The 17,906-nt window shown below is 40.5% G+C and overlaps 1 protein-coding gene across 5 annotated transcripts in view; it reads left to right on the top strand.

Moving 5' to 3' along the window:
- Window positions 1-17,906, top strand: part of MYRFL (myelin regulatory factor like) — a 129,227-nt gene that overhangs the window by 88,223 nt on the left and 23,098 nt on the right. For all 5 annotated transcript variants that reach the window (XM_056574139.1, XM_056574136.1, XM_056574135.1 and 2 more), the window contains 2 exons: window positions 1,503-1,590; window positions 3,060-3,134. In XM_056574139.1, the coding sequence (XP_056430114.1) occupies window positions 1,503-1,590; window positions 3,060-3,134 (163 nt within the window). The remainder of the gene's footprint in view (window positions 1-1,502; window positions 1,591-3,059; window positions 3,135-17,906) is intronic.

Raw genomic sequence — 17,906 nt, 5'->3', positions numbered from 1 at the left:
GGTGGCAGCGATGAAAAAGCAGGGGATTTATAATATTTTATGACATTTAACCATCTTGCCCCAATTTTTCAGATATACATATGAAACCAATAAGCCGCAGCTCTGGTTTAGATAACTTAATAGGACAACAAAATACCATCCTAGTTAAACTCCCCTGGTAGGCTAAGGTCCAAGGCCAATGTCACTAACTTTGGTGGTCCAGGGTTGAAAAGGGGGCTAACAGTCAACTCCTGTTCAGCTTATTGTCCTCATCTTCTGAACAGTGAAACAAGCAGCAATAGTGCATATATTTGCCTCATTACATTTAGCCATTCAAGAAAGACATGTTTTATACACATGTAATATGAAGGCATTGAGTCTGTATTACAGCTAAGGCCCCCTTCTGACTGATAGCATTATTGATCCTCATGCTAGGTCCCTATGATACTTTCAGTTCTGTCAGGCCAGGACTTGCAACAGTAAAACTGACATAGAAGTGCACTTGTATTACGCTCATGAGAAATATTGCTATGTAATGCATGTTGCTCTGCAGAATGTAAATTGTACACACAGCACTGCTGATTATACATTATATGTACACACAGCTCTGTATACACACGTTTTGCACAACTGGATATAGTATTTTCTGCCATTCTTCAGTGCAGATCCTTTCAAGCTCTGTCAGGTTGGATGGTTACTGTTGGTGGAAGGTCTCTCCAGAGATGTATGTTTGGGGTTAAGTCATGGCTATGGCTGGGCCACTAAAGGACATTCCACAGAGCTACTGTATTCTTTGGAACTTTAAGTGCAGCAGATATCTTTTTTACCCTTCTTCAGATCTGTGCCTCCATATAATCCTGTCTCTAAACTCTACAGTCAGTTCTTTCCATCTCATGACTTAGTTTTTGCTCTGATATGCATTCAGCTGTGAGATTTATCAGTGTATACAATGCACCAGCCTATAACACGCACCCTAAAAAGTTTTTACCCAAATATCCTTGTTAAAATGAGGGTGCGTGTAGGTGCCTGTATACCCCGATAAACTCTTTCTGGCCCCACAGAAGCCACTGTGGTTCAATGATTTAAAGTCAATTTCAATTATCCCTGGAGAGATAGATATGAAAGTTGGGGATGAGGAGGGAATCGGGCGGCGGGACTCTGGCCCCACAGAAGCCGCTGCAGTTACATGATTTAAAGCGGCTGCTTTATTGAACAGCAGTAGCTTCTTCTGGGCCAGAAAAAGTTTATTGGCGTATAACACGCAGATAGACTTTAAGCTCAAAATTTTTGTTTCAAAAATGCATGTTATATGCCAATAAATACGGTAGATAGGAGTATGTATTTCCAAAACATGTCCAGTCACCTGAATTTACCACATGTGACTCCAATCAAGGTGTAGAAACATCTCAGAGAGGATCAAGAGAAATAGGAGGCCCAAGAGTTAAAAAAAAAAAATTTTTTATAATTTTGCATAAACTTATAAAATTCTGTTTAATTCTCATAAGATTTTTATGTCTTTTTAGGGATTGACACATCAATCAGATCAATGCAGATTGTGGAGAGTCAGCAAGTGTTAGACCATCACTTTTGTAGAAAAAGCTTACAGTGTGGGTAAGATATTCTCCAGTTTAGAATATTAATGCATTTAATATAGAGTGAACGTTATTCTGGCCTTTCCTATATACAACACCACTATGTCATTCTAGGAATTGGAATCTGGGAGTATACCTATTTGACAGTAGTAAAGAGAATGAATTGCCATAGTAGGCAGTATTATCTATGAAGATATAGGCAGATTAAGAATGCTTACAACTGTTGTAGATACATGGATACCTAACATTATATATTCATGGAGTCCAATATGCAGGGCACAGAAAATATGACCGATGTACTAATGGTCTATAGTATCCAACAGGTTACTATGGACATGAAATAATTATCAGAAGAACCTGCTGTCTTCAACAACCTATTGTCTATAGGCAGAAGCGTAGCTTGTAGCTTCAGGGCCCCAATGCAAAATCTGTGACAGGGCCCCAATGCAAAATCTGTGAGTGGGCCCCATGTCTACTGTGTGCCATTTATAATACTGCTGTTTTCTTGTGGGGCACAGGTGCCTTGGGGACCCTATAGTTACAGCTCTGTCTACGGGCTTGTATGACTATAACTACATAAGATCTTCCTAAATCTTTTTATTTTCGTTCATGTTAAAGCAGTTTTTCTGGCCTTGTTTTTTTTGTTTTTGTTTATTTTATTAAGCCTCTTTTTAAAGAATATGAGCTTTCCATACAGGGCCCCTATTTTTTACTCTCTGTACAACAGATGAGTAGATTCCAGTAGAGTGGAATTGGAGCATGTATGAACCTTAAAGGGGTACTCCGGTGGAAAACTTTTTTTTTTTAATCAAATGGTGCCAGAAAGTTAAACAGATTTGTAAATCACTTCTGTTAAAAAAATCTTAATCCTTACAGTACTTATTAGCTGCTGAATACTACAGAAGAAATTATTTTCTTTTTGGAACACATAGCTCTCTGCTGATATCACAAGCACAGTGCTCTCTGCTGACATCTCTGTCCATTTTAAGAACTGTCCAGAGTAGGAGAAAATCCCCATAGCAAACATATGCTGCTCTGGTCAGTTCCTAAAATGGACAGAGATGTCAGCAGAGAGCACAGTGCTTGTTATTAAGCAGAGAGCACTGTGTTCCAAAAAGAAAATAATTTCCTCTTTAGTATTCAGTAGTTAATAAGTACTGGAAGAATTAAGATTTTTAATTTACAAATCTGTATAACTTTCTGGCACCAGTTGATTAAAAAAAAAAAAAAAAAAGTTTTCCACTGGCGTACCCGTTTAAGTGTCACTTCAATACAACATGGATCAGTGCTCAGGTCAGCAGGTGTTGTAAGGATTGGTTTAAAAATAATAATAAAGAACAATAAAAAAAATTATTCCTAATCAATGCTAGGGCAAAATAAAATGATATTACGTGGAGAACCCCTTTAAGGGAATTTTTACCAAACTACTAAAAATTCTTCTGTAGTATTAATAACCACTAATAATTTATGTATGACTTTAATTTTTAGATCTGGTACTTATTTCTATGCCATACCAGTGAATAAGTACACTCCTACCAATATGCGGATTACTTTAGAGATCAAGTAAGTAAAATTACATTATTGTGTAGAAATGGATTAAAGGGGAATTCTGGCCCTGTAAAATATAAATTCATATATGGAAAAAGTTAAGAACTTACTAATTGTTGTTATAACAATCCAGAGCTTGTCAGAGATCCTGTTATACTCATGTGATGAAAACTGTTTCTAGTGTTCATGGTATTAATTGGGGCTTGGTATACCTTCGCTTCTGTATGCAAGTTTATTGCATAAACAGTGATGTGACATAATGCTTCTTGAAGGAGGAAGTTTTCAAAACATTCTTTAACCTCAGAATGTAAGTGGCAAGTCTAAGGCTATGTTCACACCTCCGAATTTCCATGTGGAATTCCACATTGGAATTCTGGAGGGAGATTCCTCTGCAGCAGAGTCCTGTTGAATTCAACGAGATTCTGATGCACTAATGGTTCCACAGAATGGAGTGAGTATGGGAGAAATCTTGCAGATAGCAGAAAGAGACTATAAGGGAGACTGAAAGTTGTAGGTCATTGACTTAGCAAGTAGCCCACATGAGTTGGGAGATGGATAGGTTTGTGAAGATGCATAAAGGTGCAGCACTATGGAGTACTTTAAAGATGAACAAAACAGATTTTTATTTATGGAAGAAACAGGTAAGTAATGTAATGAGCAAGAGAGAGTAGAGGCTGATATTACAGGGTCAGCTAGAGAAGGCACCAAGTAGAATATAAGGGGAAATTCATGTTAGGGTAAATATTATTGAATAAACTGTCCTTAAAGGATCATTCACACTTACAGGATCTGCTGCCGATTTTATGATGTGTACAAACATTTACATTGATACTGCAGCTTTAAATAGGGTAGTCCAGTGCTGAAAAATATCCTTGGGATAGGGGATAAGTTTCAGATCGCGGGGGGGGTCCGACCACTGGGGCCCCCCGTAATGTCCTGTATGGGGCTTCGGCACGCTGTCCAGATAGTGGGTGTCGACCACCGCACGAAGCGGCAGCTGACACCCCTTCTCAATACATCTCTATGGAAGAGCCGGAAATTGCTGAAGGCAGCGCTCCGCTCCGCCATAGAGTTGTATTGAGAGGGCGTGTCAGCGCCGCTTCATGTGGTGGTCAACACGCCCCCTTCACGCGGACTGCCGGGGTTTTTAAGCACTGGATATCTCCTTTAAATCTGTAACAGATCCTGAACGTGTAAATGTACCCTAATAGAGAATGTAAAAGGTGTATTGTATTCTTTGCATATGAAATCAATAGCACTGAACACCAGCATTATTTTGTATGGCTGACACTTTGAAATATATTTTTCAGTGCAACAAAACCCAAACTCCAATAGCACTGTTTTTTTTTAGAGATGTTCAGCTGATTAATAGAAAGTCCATATAATTATATAATTCAAAGAATAAACACAGTAGCACTAAATTCCACTGCTTTATTTGCAAATAAGATGCTGTTTGCAAAGACGCATGGTTACCACAACCTATGGCTGTTTTGGATTCATGTGCTTTTTCTCAAGGCCTCTTTTTTTGGGACTGTGTATTTTATTCTGTTTTAGACAATTTTGCCTGCCAAAAAATAAAGAGGTAGAGGTATCTTCTCCAACTTGAGGAAAAATTAGATACACCCCCGGGTCATGAAAGGGTCTAGAAAGATAATGCACATATGCAAAGCATATGGAAAGTTTTTAGGCCCTTTCATATTTTTTTTATATTTTGTTGTCTCTTGAGGCCTTGTGCTAAAATAAAATGAAAAATAAAGCCCCCTTTCATGATTCTGCACTCAATACCTTTTAATGAGCATGTAAAAACAGATCATTTTTTTCAAATTTGTGAAAACCTACAGCATTCAGTTTCTTTGCTATGACACTTTAGCTCTGGCTCCTCCCATTTCTGTTGATCATCTTTGAGATTTTTGATTGGAGTCACCTGTGGTAAATTCAGCTGATTGGACATTTGGAAAGACATATTCCTGTTTATATAAGGTCTTACAGCTCACAATGTATATAAGAGCAAAAACCAAGCCATGAGGTGAAAAGAACTGCTAGTAGAGCTCAGAGACCGAAATAAGGGGAGGCACAGATAGACAGGTAGAAAAAAATTCTGCTGCACCGAATGTTCCCAAGAGCACCGTGGCCTTTATAATTCAGAATTCAGGGGAGAAGTTTGGAACAACCCAGAGTTTTCTTAGAACTGACCACCAATCAACCAATGATCACTCTGACTGAGCGCCAAAGATCCTGTGTGCAGCTGAGAAAAACTTCCTGAAGGTCAACCATTATTGCGGCACTCCACAATTGTGGCTTTATAGCAGGGTGACCAGAAAGAAGCATCTTCTCAGTAAAAGACAAATGAAAGCCCACCTGGAGCTTGCAAAAAAAGCTGGAAGACAATGAACCTAACAACACAGCCAAAACAACACAGGAGTGACTTAGGAACAACTCTAAGTGTCCTTGATTGGTCAAGCTAGAGCCCTGACTTTTATGAGCATTCAGCCTCTACTAAAATTATTACCTTGTCAGATACAGCAAAAGAGACTCTTAAACAGGGAAAATATGTTTATCAATACCTCTTGATACCAAACCAATTTGCAAATCGACATAACTAAAATGTTCGAGTAGATATCTATATTTTGCTTTGCACAGACACCTCATTTTATTAGTCAAGGAAACAGCTAAGGATTTCAGTAGATACAATTTTTCTGTGCCATATATTCTGGCTTCTTTGAAAACCATAGCAACTGTGGGGCATTGATGCTGCTTTATTTACAGCCTGACGCGTCCTTTTCTACGCATTTCAAACAAGTTATAAAAGCAAAGCATACAATAGAAGAAAAGATTAAAATGGATATTTCTCTAAAAACTTCGGACAGCTTGAATGGTCACTTTTGTTTCAAACACCATCTCTAAATTTAATAGCCTATGTAATCCCCCCCCCCCCCCCCCCCCCACATATTTGTAAATCACTTTATTTACCAAAAATGACTCCTTACCCTAGAAAAAATTCTTACAGTCATGGCCACTTATTGTTTCACTTCCCTGCAAGCTGCTGTTCCTTGCCTCTTACGGGTATTCCGAGAGAGACCAAGAAGGAACACATGAAATAGAGATGGGGTTTAGCTACTGCTATGTGCAGGAGAGAGAGGGAGAGAGCATTGGCTGTGTACCTGCAATCTGTGAGTCTGTCTGCCTCTTCCAGGTGTCCCTATTATCTTTGATAACCCATAAAGTTCTGGATAACTGCCCCATTTGTAAACACCAGTGTTAGGATCACTGTAAATGTATAGTGCTGCCTAAATGTAGTGTTCCCCTCAAGTTAGTCTGAAAATTTGACATCATCATTATTAGCAGCATTTCAATGCTTAGTGTAACCCTTTTCTTACTGTGCTGCTGATTTTTCTTTCCTTACTGCTCAGATAGCACTTTCAAAACTCACTTCACCAGTAACCCTCTTCTTCCTCCACATGTCATATATGGTAGTGTACTGTAAAGGGACGTTACTAGAATCCCATGCTCCACCACCAAATAGTCCATATAGCAGTAGATACCATCACCACCACATAGTGACAGAATAATACTGCCATACTGTTAATAAATAAAACACTTTATATACATATCAATATTCCCCTATATAATGACCATATAGCAGTAGATACCAGCAGTGAGTCATAGGTGACATCTTTACGGAATTGTTCTCTTTCCTTTTTTTCTCCAAACTTCCATGATGACGATTTCTAGTTATAACTCTTTTCTGTAGAATCTGAAAGAAAACACATATTAGTCTCTCTCCGTTTCCAACAGGCATCCCACCTTTATACAATCTTCCCATCCATAGTCTCCCAAATGGTAATAATGTTTTCTTGGTGCCCCACACAGTAAAAGTGGGTAAGTAAGTAGGTCCCTCATAAGGTAGGTATGTCCGTAGATCGGTAGTTCCCCTATTATGCAGATAGTCCCTCATTATCCAGAAATGTACACCAGTATTCAGGTAGTTAGGCCCCTCCTCACCAGCAAAAAAAATTTAAAAAAATCATACATACTTCCTCTCTCACAAGAGCAGAAACCGTGCTGCCTCCTTCCTGCTTCACTCTGGTGCAGGCAGTGATTAGTGTTAAAAGGGCGCATGCGCCTGAAAGGCATTCAGAGGTCTTGTTTTTCTAACACTGTTTGATGTTACTTCAATAAAGAAGTATTCCTTTTCACAAGAGCACTGGATCATTTCTTCACTGCTTGCTGTTCAGTGATGATTATGTTGTCACCACCTGCATTAGGGCAAAGGTCAGATCCTGCTTCCGGTCTAGGCCATAGAATGAAGCTGCCTGCGGCCTACACCAACAGCTTTCAACTGAGTATGTGTGCATACAGTTGAAAGTGGTGGTCGTTGGCCTTGGAATTGGGGAAGGTGGCCTTGGTTCCCTGGTTAGCCAGCGGATAAACTTGGAGGTTTGGATGATTCCCAAAACACTCTATTCATAATGCTATGTTATGGCATGGCATAGCAAAGATTCTGTTCTTTGATTGGTCAGACAAGTAAGAGAAAGGAAGTTCCTGTGTGAGTTCTGCTGGCAAACAACCAAGCTCAAGTCTCACCCCCCCCCCCCCACAAATAGAGATGATGAGAGATAACCATGCATTATGTTGGGAACTCTCAGGAGCTCTATAACTGCACAAAATAGCCTTGTCACCACTCTGTACGGTTAAAGCAGTGACTGTTTTGTGCCATGCTGAAGAGCAAGGATATGGGTGAGCTGGATACAACTTCTCATTATGTGGTTAATCTAATAAAATGATGCAGGTTTATTTTTTATTTTTTTATAGATCTTTTAAAAGAGGCATGCTTTAAAAAGAATCTCTCAGCACTTTTAGCTCACACTCATTAAACATACTTACTGTGTGTTGCCAAATTAGGTGGGAGCATAACTGAGGAAGCAAGGTTATAACCTGTTACATGTCATATGGTTATTATTCAAGGTTCCTGGTTCTCAGTTGTATACCCTCCCATTTTCACTGTTATGCTTCCACTTACATTGGCAACATAGGTATGTTCAATATGCTTACCATATCATATAGGTATGTTTAAAATGCTTACCATATCATCGATGTTAGTGATTCTTTGGAGAGGGCAAGAGTAATGACAAATCTTAATCAATGTTAATTCTGCCTTATTCAAGTGCAGTATTTGGCATCTTCTTGAATACATTAATACTAGACAGGAGGTGTAGAATAGGGCTTCTCAATCTTTATCTACTGGGGCATCAGCAGACAGACCAAGGCAATGACTTTGCTTTCCAGTGGTGAAAGTCATTTCTTTCCTGCACTCTTTACTGACCAAAATAAGTCAGTAATAACCAGGAAAAGCTGCAACCATAGAAAGTGCTGTGCAGTTTTTAAAAATTTCTGTAAAACCTGACTGCCCCTCTTTTCCAAACAACAAACCCAACAATTAGGGGGGTGCCTCACCGAGAAACACTGATGTAGTAAGATCACTTTTTAAACACACTGGAGGATATTTATCAAAACCTGTGCAAAGGTAACGTTGTCCATACCAACCAGTCAGATCGCTTCTTTCATTTTTAATGGCAACGTTTCCTCTACACTGGTTTAGATAAATCTCCCCCCCCCCCCCCCTGTACCTTGTCAGAATAATTCAGTCTTCATGTTCAGGTCATAAAAAGTGAAATTATTAAAGAATTTCAGTTGTGGTTGGGAAGTTATGTTCAGGATCACTCTGAGATTGTTTTTCATGACACATGTACCGGAGAAAATAGTCACATTGTTGCAAAGTCATCAGTGTATATACTAATCTCATTGGAATGTTCATTAGCTCTACCATTAGCATGACTTATCTTCTAGGATGAATGGGCATGTCACTTCTAGGTACCATTGGGGGGGCAAAGTTTGTTTATTTTTTCTTCTACAGCTTTTACAGTTTGCTGTCTGATCTCTTTTTTTCTCTCTACAATTCTTCACAACCTGTGTGATTCTCATATGCAACATGCCTTGTAGCTGCTCTCTCCTCTCTTTATTACAGCCTGTGTAAGCTGTCCTTCAAGTATTCTTTCTCAACTATCCACAAACTGAGCTGGTAAAATTCCCCCCTCTCTCTGCTGCTGGCTCTACCCCCTCCCTTTATTGTATTGTCCTGCTTGTTTGTATTTCGAATCTTTGCCTACAATTATTTAAAGGAAATCTGTCATCAGAACCACCCGCACTAAACCTGTTACACAGGCTTGTAGTGCGGGTGATCCTGATTAAAACGCTTCTTACCTCATTAAAAACTGTGCAGCGGTTCGCCAGATATCTTCATTTTTATCTATATGGTATTCCCAGGCTTGGGACTCAGTGGGAGGTCTGCAGCATCGGCACGGACTCGCTTACGTCATTTTCGCCAGGCGGAGCGGCTGCCCGGCTCATGAATATTTATGGCTGCCTCATCGCAGTCTTACTCCTGGTGTAGGTCACGTGGGTAGCGCCGTACACCCGGAAGCGGCATTCTCCTGCATATCTATCTATGCAGGAGAACGCTGCTTCCGGGTGTACGGCACGTGGCGCATGCGAGGCGCTACCCATGTGAGCTACACCAGGAGGAAGACTGCGATGAGGCAGCCATGAATATTCATGAGCCGGGCAGCCATTCCGCCTGGCGAAAATGACGTAAGCGAGTCCGTTCTGATGCTGCGGACCTCCCACTGAGTCCCAAGCCTGGGAATACCATATAACTAAAAATGAAGATATCTGGCGAACCGCTGCACAGTTTTTAATGAGGTAAAAAGCGTTTTAATCAGGATCACCCGCACTACAAGCCTGTGTAACAGGTTTAGTGCGGGTGGTTCTGATGACAGATTTCCTTTAAGAGCTATTTTACAATTTATGTTGCTGACCTTATTTTAGTGAGGCTTTGGAGAGATTATATATATTTATAAAAATGATCTGTACCCATAATACACTGCTTACCTAGTTTTATTAACCATTTATTTCATTTATTTACTTGTCCTTTTTAACAAATTGTAGCTGCTGTGGCAAAACAATTATTATGTTGGCTCCATGCCACTGAATGCTTGTCTCAGTGTACTAAATAGTTGGGGAAAACACTTATTTACTTGGCATGGAGAGTCTGCAAATCTTTTGTGTTTTTTCAGGCTGTTAATTTGATATTGTTTTAGTAACATGTACACTAAAATACTTGCAAACTATAGCTACCAAAACTTCATAATATATTACCCACCTCTGTGGATAAGCAAGTCCAAAAAGAAATGCTTTGTAATCTGATATGCTACTTTTAAATTTTAATACTAATTTTATTGAGAAAGTCATTAAAACAATAAACAGTGCAGTTAAGGTTTAAAACATTAAAAAAAAAAAAAAAAAAGAAAGAAAACCTTGCCTGTAATGCCGTATTAACAAACCTATCCATGCAGTACTGGACAAAACAAAGAAAAGCCCCATCATTACTGGAGAGGAGGAAAAGATGTCAAGATAGAGCTCTGACAAATTAGACAAAGCATCCTGTATTCCTACTTTTAGATAAATATAGCTGTCTCCCTATATTCGTAGGGCTCCACTGTGCACTGCACAACCTAGTATAACACAGTGATAGGAATCTATAGGATCACAGTCTGATCCCGTTCATTGTGTTATACTAAGATCCTGGGTTCAAATCCCACCAAGGACAACATCTGTAGAGTTTGTATGTACTCTCTGTGTTTGTGTGGGTTTCCTCTGGGTACACCGGTTTCCTCCCACACTTCAAAACATACTGATAGGTTTAGATTGTGACTCCCAATGGGGACAGGGGCCAATTTGAGTGTCCAGCACTGCAGAAAGTTATAGGTCAGCAAAATAGAGGGATTTTAAATGCACTCATTTGGTTAAAAAGTTTGCAAATTTTTTAAAGCTGTATAATAATAGAAAAGTATGTAATCATGTGTATCATTTTAATCGTATTGACCCACAGAATAAAGAAAACAGGTCTATTTTACCATAAAGTGTACAGCATGAAAACGAAACCTTCCAAAATTTGCAAAATTGCGGTTTTCTTATCAATTTCCCCACACAAATAGTATTTTTTTGGTTGCGCCATACATTTTATGGTAAAATGAGTGATGTCATTACAAAGGACAACTGGTCGCGCAAAAAACAAACCCTCATAAATAGTCTGTGGATGAAAATATAAGAGAGTCCTTAAGGGGTTAAAGAATTTATCTGGATATTTTCTATTTTTAAAGACCACTTGCTCAACGTGGATAATGGCATTTACTAGGTGCTTCCCTTATTAGAGAGAAGAAGGGTGAGGATCCATTCACTGTTAGGGAATTGCTTTTCTAGCTATGAAAAGTGATAAGCAGAAATTTCTTTCCTGTTTTGCATATCTGCTAGTGCCTTAGAAATTTTGGCCATGGAAATAGAGGATTCTAATAATGCAACAGAATCAGGAGATAACACAGGGGATTTGATAGTATCCAGATGAAGCATCAAATCCCTTTCTGAATAAGTCACTTGAGATGCATACAGGTCCCAAAGCAAGTGGGAGAAATGCTGAACACTAGGCATATTGTCAACCAGCAGCTGACCCTCTGTGTGCATTTTTAGAATAGGGGAAGAGAACCAGTTTTGACAAACCACATGAGCTAACAATTTACTGGACCAGTTACTGTGTTCTAAATTAAATAGTTTTTTTTTAAAGAATACCTTTCGGTTATTTTTTTTTTATTAGGGTGCAACATGTACTGTCCAGTGGTACGTCAGGATGCCTATAAGCATCTGTGAAATTGTTCACATAGGTGGCTTCTAGTTCAGCACAGGAGTGGGACAGTTCAGATCCTTTTAAGGGAGGATTCACATTAAATAAATAGTGGATATAAGGCATCCTCACAGGTCTGACATTTTTTGGCGTTTGGCCCCCTTTGCGTTTTTTTCTAAATTTGTTGGGTACCAAAAAAAAATAATAATAAAAAGAGAAAAAAAGGATGCAGTAGGGATGGGAAATTTAAAATACATTTTTAATAAATACTCCATGGTGGGAGTAGTAGTACCTGTACTAATAGGTATATCGCCCGATGTGATCGTCCATAATATAGCAGAGATGCAGAGCAGTTCTATACAGCACTCGCATCTCTGCACTATACTCTGGCCGGCCAGTGATGTGAATAGAACATCACTCATTCATATTTTCCACCCAGAGCGGGGATTGGCCGGATGGTTGCAGCCAATCACAGCTCTCAGCGGGAAATATGAATGAGTGATGTTCTATTCAGATAACTGGCCGGAGTATAGTGCAGAGATGCGGAGCGCAGGAGAAAGCCACTCCGCATCTCTGCAATAGATAGGACGATCGCATTGAGTGTCAGGAGTGACACCCGCTGTGATCTGTCCTTAACTGCAGGTACTACTACTCCCAACATGGAGCACACTCATGCTGGGAGCTGTGGTACCTGCATTAATAGACAGATCGCAGCGAGTGTAACTTCTGACACCTGTTGCGATCTGTCTATTAATGCAGGTACTACAGCTCCCAGCATGGAGCAGAGTGTGCTCCATGTTGGGAGCAGTAGCACCTGCATTTAAGGAAAGATCACTGCGGATGTCACTCCTGACACCCGCTGTGATCCTCCTGTATAATGTATAGATGCGGCCGGCCACTCTTCTATGGTCCCCTGCACTGACATATATACACACCTACTCATATTTCCCATAGAGAGTTGTGATTGGCTGGAACCATCTGGCCAATCACAGCTCTCTGCGGGAAATATGAATATGTGAATATATACGGCAGTGCAGGGGAATATAGAAGAGCGGCTGGCCGCATCTATACATTATACAGAAGGATCGCAACGGACCTCGGGCGATCTGTCAATTAGTACAGATACTACTACTCCCATCATGAAACAGTGTGTTCCATGCTGGGAGTAGTAGTCTACCTTAAAAAAATTCAAAACAAAAGGGAAAAACACACACACTACATTTTTATTATTGTCAGATATATTTTTTGTGCCCTGCCCGCATACATAAATTAATCCCTGTTTAAAAATGTCTCAAAATTTCAGTATACAGTCATGGTCATAATTGTTGGAACCCCGGAATTTTTTCTAGAAAATGAAGTATTTCTCACAGAAAAGGATTGCAGTAGCAAGTTTTGCTATACACATGTTTATTCCCTTTGTGTGTATTGGAACTAAACTAAAAAAGAGAGAAAAAAAAGCAAATTGGACATAATGTCACATCAAACTCCAAAAATGGTCTGGACAAAATTATTGGCACCCTTTCAAAATTGTGGAAAAATAAGATGCTCCTTTAACCCCTTAAGGACCCTTGATGTACGCGTACGTCATGACACCCTGGTACTTAAGGACCATCAGGCCCCCCCCATGTCGGCGATCGCGGCAAATCGCAAGTGAATTCACACTTGCGATTCCGGGTCATTACGGGTCTATGGTGGCCTGGAATATAAGGGGGATCGCGGTTGTCCAAGACACCGACGATCCCCCTGAAGGGATAGGAGTGAGGTCGCAGGAGTGCCACCCCTCCTATCCCTGCTATTGGTCATATAGACGCGACGACCAATAGCAGATCGGGGGTGGGGGGGGTTACTTTCGGTTTCCCCGTTCTGCCCACCCACAATAGGCGGGGCAGGATGGGGAAACCGACAGGGACCGGCGCCGAAGGTCACTTACTGATCTGCGGAGGCTGGGGGCGATGGTGATCGGTGGGTGGCGATGTTGTGCGGCTGGCTCCCTGGATCCTACGGAAGCCGGTGAGTTGCCTAGCAACATCTGGAGGGCTACAGTTTTAGACCACTATACAGTGGTCTCTAAACTATAGCCCTCCAGATGTTGCAAAACTACAACTACCAGCATGCCCAGACAGCTGTTTGGGCATGCTGGGAGTTGTAGTTTTGCAACAGCTGGAGGTCTACAATTTAGAGACCACTGCACAGTGATCTCCTAACTGTAGCCCTCTAGATCTTGCAAAGCTACAACTCCTAGCATGCCCACACAGCAGTTTGCTGTCTGTGCATGCTGGGATTTGTAGTTTTGCAACATCTGGAGGGCCACAGTTTGGAGATCATTGTGCAGTGGACTCTAAACTGTAGCCCTCCAGATGTTGCAAAACTGCAAATCCCAGCATGCCCAAACAGCAAACAGCTGTCTCGGCATGCTGGGAGTTGTAGTTGCACACCTCCAGCTGTTGCATAACTACATCTTCCAGCATGCCCTTCGGCAAACAGTACATGCTGGGAGTTGTAGTTTTGCAACAGCTGGAGACACACTGGTTGGAAAATACTGAGTTAGGTAACAGAACCTAACTGAAGGTTTTCCAACCAGTGTGCCTCCAGCTGTTGCAAAAGTACAACTCCCAGCATGCATGGTCTGTCAGTACATGCTGGGAGTTGCAGTTTTGAAACAGTTGGAGGTTTGCCCCCCCATGTGAACATACAGGGTACATTCACACGGGCAGGTTTACAGTAAGTTTCTTGCTTGAAGTTTGAGCTGCGGCAAATTTTTCACCACAGCGCAAATTCCTAGCGGGAAACTCACTGTAACCCGCCATTGCGAATTTACCTTAAAAACACTACACTACACAACACTAACACATAATAAAGGGTAAAACACAACATATACACCCCCTTACACTGTCCCCCCCCCCCCCCCAAAAGAAAAATGAAAAACGTGTTGTATGGCAGTGTTTCCAAACTGGAGCCTCCAGCTGTTGCAAAAAAACAACTCCCAGCATTTCTGGACAGCCACTGACTGTCCAGGCATGCTGGGAGTTTAGCAACAGCTGGAGGCACCCTGTTTGGGAATCACTGGCATAGAATACCCCTATGTCCACCCCTATGCAATCCCTAAATTAGTCCTCAAATGCACATGGAGCTCTCTCTCGCTTCCCTGTCGTATTTCAAGGAAACAGTTTAGGGCCACATATGGGGTATTTCCGTACTCGGGAGAAATTGCACTACAAATTTAGTTTTTTGTTTTCTCCTTTTACCCCTTATGAAAAGGAAAAGTTGGGGGCTACACCAGCTTGTTTGTGTAAAAAAATAAAACATTTTACACTAACATGCTGGTGTTGCCCCATACTTTTTATTTTCACAAGCGTTAAAAGGAAAAAAAAGACCCCAAAATTTGTAACGCAATTTCTCCTGAGTATGGAAATACCCCATATGTGGGCGTAAAATGCTCTGCGGGCGCACAACAAGGCTCATGAGTGAGAGTGCACTATGTACATTTGAGGCCTAAATTGGTGATTTGCACAGGGGTGGCTGAATTTACAGCGGTTCTGACATATACGCAAAAAAAGAAATACCCACATATGTCCCCATTTTGGAAACTACACCCCTCACGGAACGTAACAAGGGGTATAGTGCGCCTTAACACCCCACAGGTGTTTCGTCAAAATTCATCAAAGTTGGATGGAAAAATGAAAAAAACTAACATTTTACCCTAAATTTTTCATTTTCACAAGGGAAAATAGGAAAAAAGCCCCCCAAAATTTGTAACCCCATTTCTTCTGAGTAAGAACATATCCCATATGTGGATGTAAAGTGCTCTGCGGGAGCACTACAATGCTCAGAAGAGAAGGAGCGCCATTGGGCTTTTGAAGAGAAAATTTGTCCGGAATTGAAGGCCACGTGTGTTTACAAAGCCCCCATGGTGCCAGAACAGTGGACCCCCCACATGTGACCCCATTTTGGAAACTACACCCCTCACGTAATGTAACAAGGGGTGCAGTGAGCATTTACGCCCCACAGGTGTCTGACAGATTTTTGGAACAGTGGTCCGTGAAAATGAAAAATTAAATTTTTCATTTGCACAGCCCACTGTTCCAAAGATCTGTCAAACGCCACACTGAAAAACAGGTTATAGGAAGCGAATGATTTCAGTAATTTTTTTCCAAAGGGTGTGCAACCAAATATTAAGTTAAGGGTGCCAATAATTTTGCCCAAACCATTTTTGGAGTTTGGTGTGACATTATGTCCAATTTCCTCCCTTTTTTGGTTTAGTTCCAATACACACAAAGGGAATAAACATGTGTATAGCAAAATGTGTTACTGCAATCCTTTTCTGTGGGAAATACTTTATTTTCTAGAAAAATTTCAGGCATGCCAACATTTACGGCCATGACTGTAAAAAGAAAAATTTTATTAAATACAATTTTTTCCATCACTACTGTATCTTTTTTATAAAAAAAATTTTAATGGTACCCTACAAAATTTTATTAAAAAAAGGTATCTCCATCACTTTTTTGGATCACTAAAGTCCAAAAAAGAATAGAAACCGCGTGCAAAAACGCCAAAGTTAAGACCCACATGGCATTTTTCTTGGTGTTTTTTTTACTCCCATAGATTTCTATGGTAGAAAAATGCCACGATTTCAGGGGAAAAAAGGCCATAAACTCAACATGCTGCGATTTCGCAAAACTGCCAAGGAGCTGAAAAAGAGTGAAAAAACACTAAAAGGATTAATAAAAAAAACGCCAAACTGAAAAACACAAAGTGGAAAAATGAATTTTGTGTTTTTTCATTGATGTACAGCTAACATCTGGCCGCAGCGTTAAACTGCTGAGCTCTGGGTAGATGCCCATTTAAACATACGGAGATGTGATTCTTAACAATCAAAATCTTTAAATCAAGTAAATACAATGCCAGCCTTACAACAACATTAGCATAGACAACATATAGGCTTTGTTCACATTTGCATTGTAGCTGTGATTTAGCCAAGGCTGCGGAGTTGGTAGATAAATGTTCCGACTCAGACTCCGCAGTTTTTTGTACTTCCGACTCAGACTCCTCTGTATTAATATGCGAATGTATTTATAAATAGTGTTGCTCGCGAATATTCGCAATTCGAATATTATTCGCGAATATCGCATATTCGCGAATTCGCGAATTTCGCGAATATAGCGCTATATATTCGTAATTACGAATATTCGTTTTTTTTTTTTTTTTTTTTTCTTCACAGTACACATCACAGTGATCATCCCTCTCTGCTTTCAGCTTGTGTGGTGTAAAGAAGGCTGCAATACTACTGTGCGAGGCTGGCGTGCGAAAATTCGCATATGCGAAAATTAGCATATGCTAATTTTCGCATATGCGAATTTGCGCGTATGCTAATTTTGTATATGCTAATTTTCACATATATTAATTTTCGCATACGCGAATGTTCGCAAATGCGAAAATAAAACGAGGATATAACGAATATGCGAATATTCGCGAATATATGACGAATATTCGTCCATATATTCGCGAATATTCGCGAATTCGAATATGGCCTATGCCGCTCAACACTATTTATAAACACTTACAGTTGAATCCAAGAAGCTGTTCCACCGAGTTCTTCTTCTAGAAGCTCATCTAGCAGAGAGAGGTAGTTGGGCGGAAGCTGCTGCCTTCTCCTTTTTGTCTGCTGATCTGCTGCTGAAGATAGGGCAGTGGGAGGATCCAGGAAGGGGCATTTATTATAAAACATGATTTCCCTAGTAGAATCCCATAGTCATGTTTAAAGTTTAAGCTAACAATCGGAGCTTACAAGTTTTATAGCCTTAGCCGAATGACAGCAGTTGTTCCAATGGTTTACAGCTTCAGTCTTGAACTATTGACCCTCCATTCCCTTCACTTATACAAGTGTCTCTAGTCCTGCAAAAAACATATTTACTTAATCCCTTATCAGTGAGAGGCTAGGTTACCCATGGGTTTCCTGTAACAGCAGAACACAGGACCTGCTTGAGTCATGCCAGGCAGGTCCCGGCTGCTATCAGCAGCCAGGGACACACTGGTAATGGCGGACATCCGCGATC

This window comes from Hyla sarda, chromosome 4 (assembly GCF_029499605.1).
Source record: "Hyla sarda isolate aHylSar1 chromosome 4, aHylSar1.hap1, whole genome shotgun sequence".
Taxonomy (NCBI): Eukaryota; Metazoa; Chordata; class Amphibia; order Anura; family Hylidae; genus Hyla; species Hyla sarda.
The sequence above is the reverse complement of the archived record's forward strand: the minus strand, read 5'-3'. Positions and strand labels throughout refer to the sequence as shown.